Below are 3,165 nucleotides of genomic sequence, written 5' to 3' on the forward strand. Positions count from 1 at the left end.
TTTGTGTTGGCTTCTTTTCAATAAAAAAAAAAAAAAAAAAAAAAAACAAAGAAAACGAAGCATACTAGTGTGGATTCTTAGACAAGATTGACTATGAAGTTTAATTGACGATTTTGCTTCAAAAATGCGAGAAGTAAAATTTTCAAATAAAGATATTAGTTGTAATCATTTAGTTTAGAACAAAACCTTGAGATTCAGTTCCCTGATGAAATATTATTTTTATGGTTAGATCATTTAAATTTTATGTTTATTATTTTGCGTAAAAAAAATTTAACATATAAAAGGCCCCGTTAATATATTGGCACCGGACCCCCAATTTCTCTGCCACGCCACTGGATTAAGATAGTACTGAGAAAGGAATCTTTTCTAACTGCTTTCACTGAAAAAAAAAAAAAGTAAATATTACTAGTTGTTATATATATTTCTTTTTATACCAACAAAGTTATAGTATCCTTTTCAAAGAACTCACCATTTTCATTTTTCATCTACTTTTTTGGATAAGTGAATAATATTCTTTTGATTTTTTTTATTTAACTTTTTTTGCTTTATTAATTTTTTCTGTTTTTGTGTTTATCCACGTATCTAGATGGGATTATTCGTTCAAGATTATGAACATCTCAATGTGGGAGAAGATCGTGATACGACCGAAATTTAATTGTTCTATTTGTATTCCCGACTAATTATGTTAGTAGGTTAAATTGAACCATCTTATCATAACAAAGCTGAAATCTTCAGATTGTCATCATGGATTTTGTTACTTCCTAAGATTATCTCCTCTTCTTTCTCATCTCTTTATAGGATTAAATCAAACATTTTCACTTATTACTAACTTCTCATGTTTGTCTTTATATTTTGGTTCATGTTCTTATAGTTTTTCTATCACATTCTTTTTCGGGTTTGTTCAATGCTTAATTTCTTTATGTTTATGTATTTTCAGGAGAATGACACAATCAGTGGCGGAGCCACAAAATTTTATCAGTGGGGGCACCTTTTAGTTAATTAGTTATAAAAATAAGTAAAAATAATCTCAACTACGAAATGATTGGAACATTACGTTACCTCCTTCAAATCACTTAAATTGTTGTTTAAGAGTGAATTGTCCAAAGATTTTATTTGGCTTTCGAACTAAAAATTCCTATATGGTACACACAACCAACTCAGTTACGCCTAACTTGTAACTTGTTTGAACAGTATAACTTTATTGTAAATAATTAATACTATACACACTTGAATAACATAAAAAGAAGCATATTAGTTTATACTCCATAAAAAAGAATGAGAGACAGTCCTCCTTCGGCTCCATTTCTCAAGATCAATGTGGATGCTTCTTTCACAAATTTGGCAGACCCGGCAGGCATCGGCTGTATCATTTATGACCCAGACTCAACCTTTATTGCAGCTCGTGCAGACTTTATCCGAGGTCAAAACGTAGAAGAATGTGAAAGCATAGCGATTAAGACTGCGACTTTATGGGCCATTGATCTACAAGTCTCACATGTCCATCTCGAAAGCGACAATCTGAATATCATTTCCTACTTGAAGGATCAGCGTCGGTCATGTCAATGGCAATCCATTAAACATCTGGACCATATTCTGAGTTTAAAGGATAGGTTTTCCCAGATGCGATTCTCCTACATCCCAAGAGACAGTAACTCGGTGGCGGACTCATTGGCGAAATGGGGAAAGAAAAACCGCAGGCATAGGATTTGGAATTCCATTTTAGATATGAATACTGATTTGGTGAAAAAAAAGGAATGAAGAGTAGTAAAAGAAAGTCAAGCTCAAACCTTTTTTTTTTGTTGAACTAAGTCAAGCCCAAACTTTTTTTTTTTGTTGAAACTATTCTGCCATTAATAGGAATAAACGTTATAACAATATTTATCAACTAAAATACAAGGAGAGTTAATTCCTATATGGCCCCCTACTTTGTGACCAGCTTCCTTTATGGCCCCCTTTTTTTCGTAAATTCAAATATGGCCCCCTATTTTCAGATAAATGTCATTACTACCCTTCTTAATTCTAAATTTAAAACAATAAAAAAAATTATTTCCACCTCACCCCTCTCTCTCTCCACCTAATCTATCCCTACACCTCACCCCTCTCTCTCTCTCTCCAATTCACCTCTCTCTCTCTCCAACTCTCTCTCTCCTACTCACCCCTTTCTTCTCCGGCAAGGTGGCCGGCCGGAAAATTTTCCGGCCGGCCACCTTCAAACTTAAAAAAAAAAAAAAATTTCTCTCTCCTCTCTCTCTCTAAATTTTTTTTTTTTTTTTAAAAAAATCTCACCACTCTCTCTCTCTCTAAAACTCCGGCGAAGGGAACCCCCTTCGCCGGAGTTTTAGAGAGAGAGAGAGTGGTGAGATTTTAAAAAAAAAAAAAAAAAAATTTAGAGAGAGAGAGGAGAGAGAAATTTTTTTTTTTTTTTTAAGTTTGAAGGTGGCCGGCCGGAAAATTTTCCGGCCGGCCACCTTGCCGGAGAAGAAAGGGGTGAGTAGGAGAGAGAGAGTTGGAGAGAGAGAGAGGTGAATTGGAGAGAGAGAGAGAGAGAGAGGGGTGAGGTGTAGGGAGAGATGAGGTGTAGGGAGAGATGAGGTGGAGAGAGAGAGAGGGGTGAGGTGGAAATAATTTTTTTTTATTGTTTTAAATTTAGAATTAAGAAGGGTAGTAATGACATTTATCTGAAAATAGGGGGCCATATTTGAATTTACGAAAAAAAGGGGGCCATAAAGGAAGCTGGTCACAAAGTAGGGGGCCATATAGGAATTAACTCATACAAGGAACATTATGCCACCTTTTGCTTCTATTCTTCTTTCTCGCCCATTTTGCTAGCTTGTCTGCATTCAAGTTGAGATCTCTCTTGGTGTATTTGAATTGCACTATATCAAATTCTCTTCTGCTTTCTCGAATTCTTCGGATATGAATCAAAGATTGCCAGTTGACAGAGTGTCTTTTATCATGGATGCTCTTGATTAGATTTAAGTTGTCACTTTCTATGGTTATTGACTTGTGATTTTGTTCTTTCGCCCAACGTAGACCTTCTAAGATTGCTATTGCTTCACATTCTTCACTATTTCTTGCCCTCAATGTTTTCACTTGCGCTGCTATGAATTTTGCATCTGCATTATGTGCGATTAAGCTGATTCCCGAATTGGATATTACATTAGT

General features: G+C 35.1%; 1 protein-coding gene across 1 annotated transcript; it reads left to right on the plus strand.

Annotated features, from left to right (window-relative positions):
* Positions 1-1,275: 1,275 nt before the first annotated feature.
* Positions 1,276-1,758, plus strand: LOC147559058 (uncharacterized). The gene has a single exon (XM_086659142.1). The coding sequence runs from the start codon at positions 1,276-1,278 to the stop codon at positions 1,756-1,758; it is 483 nt and encodes a 160-aa protein (XP_086515268.1).
* Positions 1,759-3,165: the final 1,407 nt, after the last annotated feature.

Source organism: Eschscholzia californica, unplaced genomic scaffold (assembly GCF_041429995.1).
Source record: "Eschscholzia californica isolate CP2 unplaced genomic scaffold, dmEscCali1.0.p SCAF_2, whole genome shotgun sequence".
Lineage (NCBI taxonomy): Eukaryota > Viridiplantae > Streptophyta > Magnoliopsida > Ranunculales > Papaveraceae > Eschscholzia > Eschscholzia californica.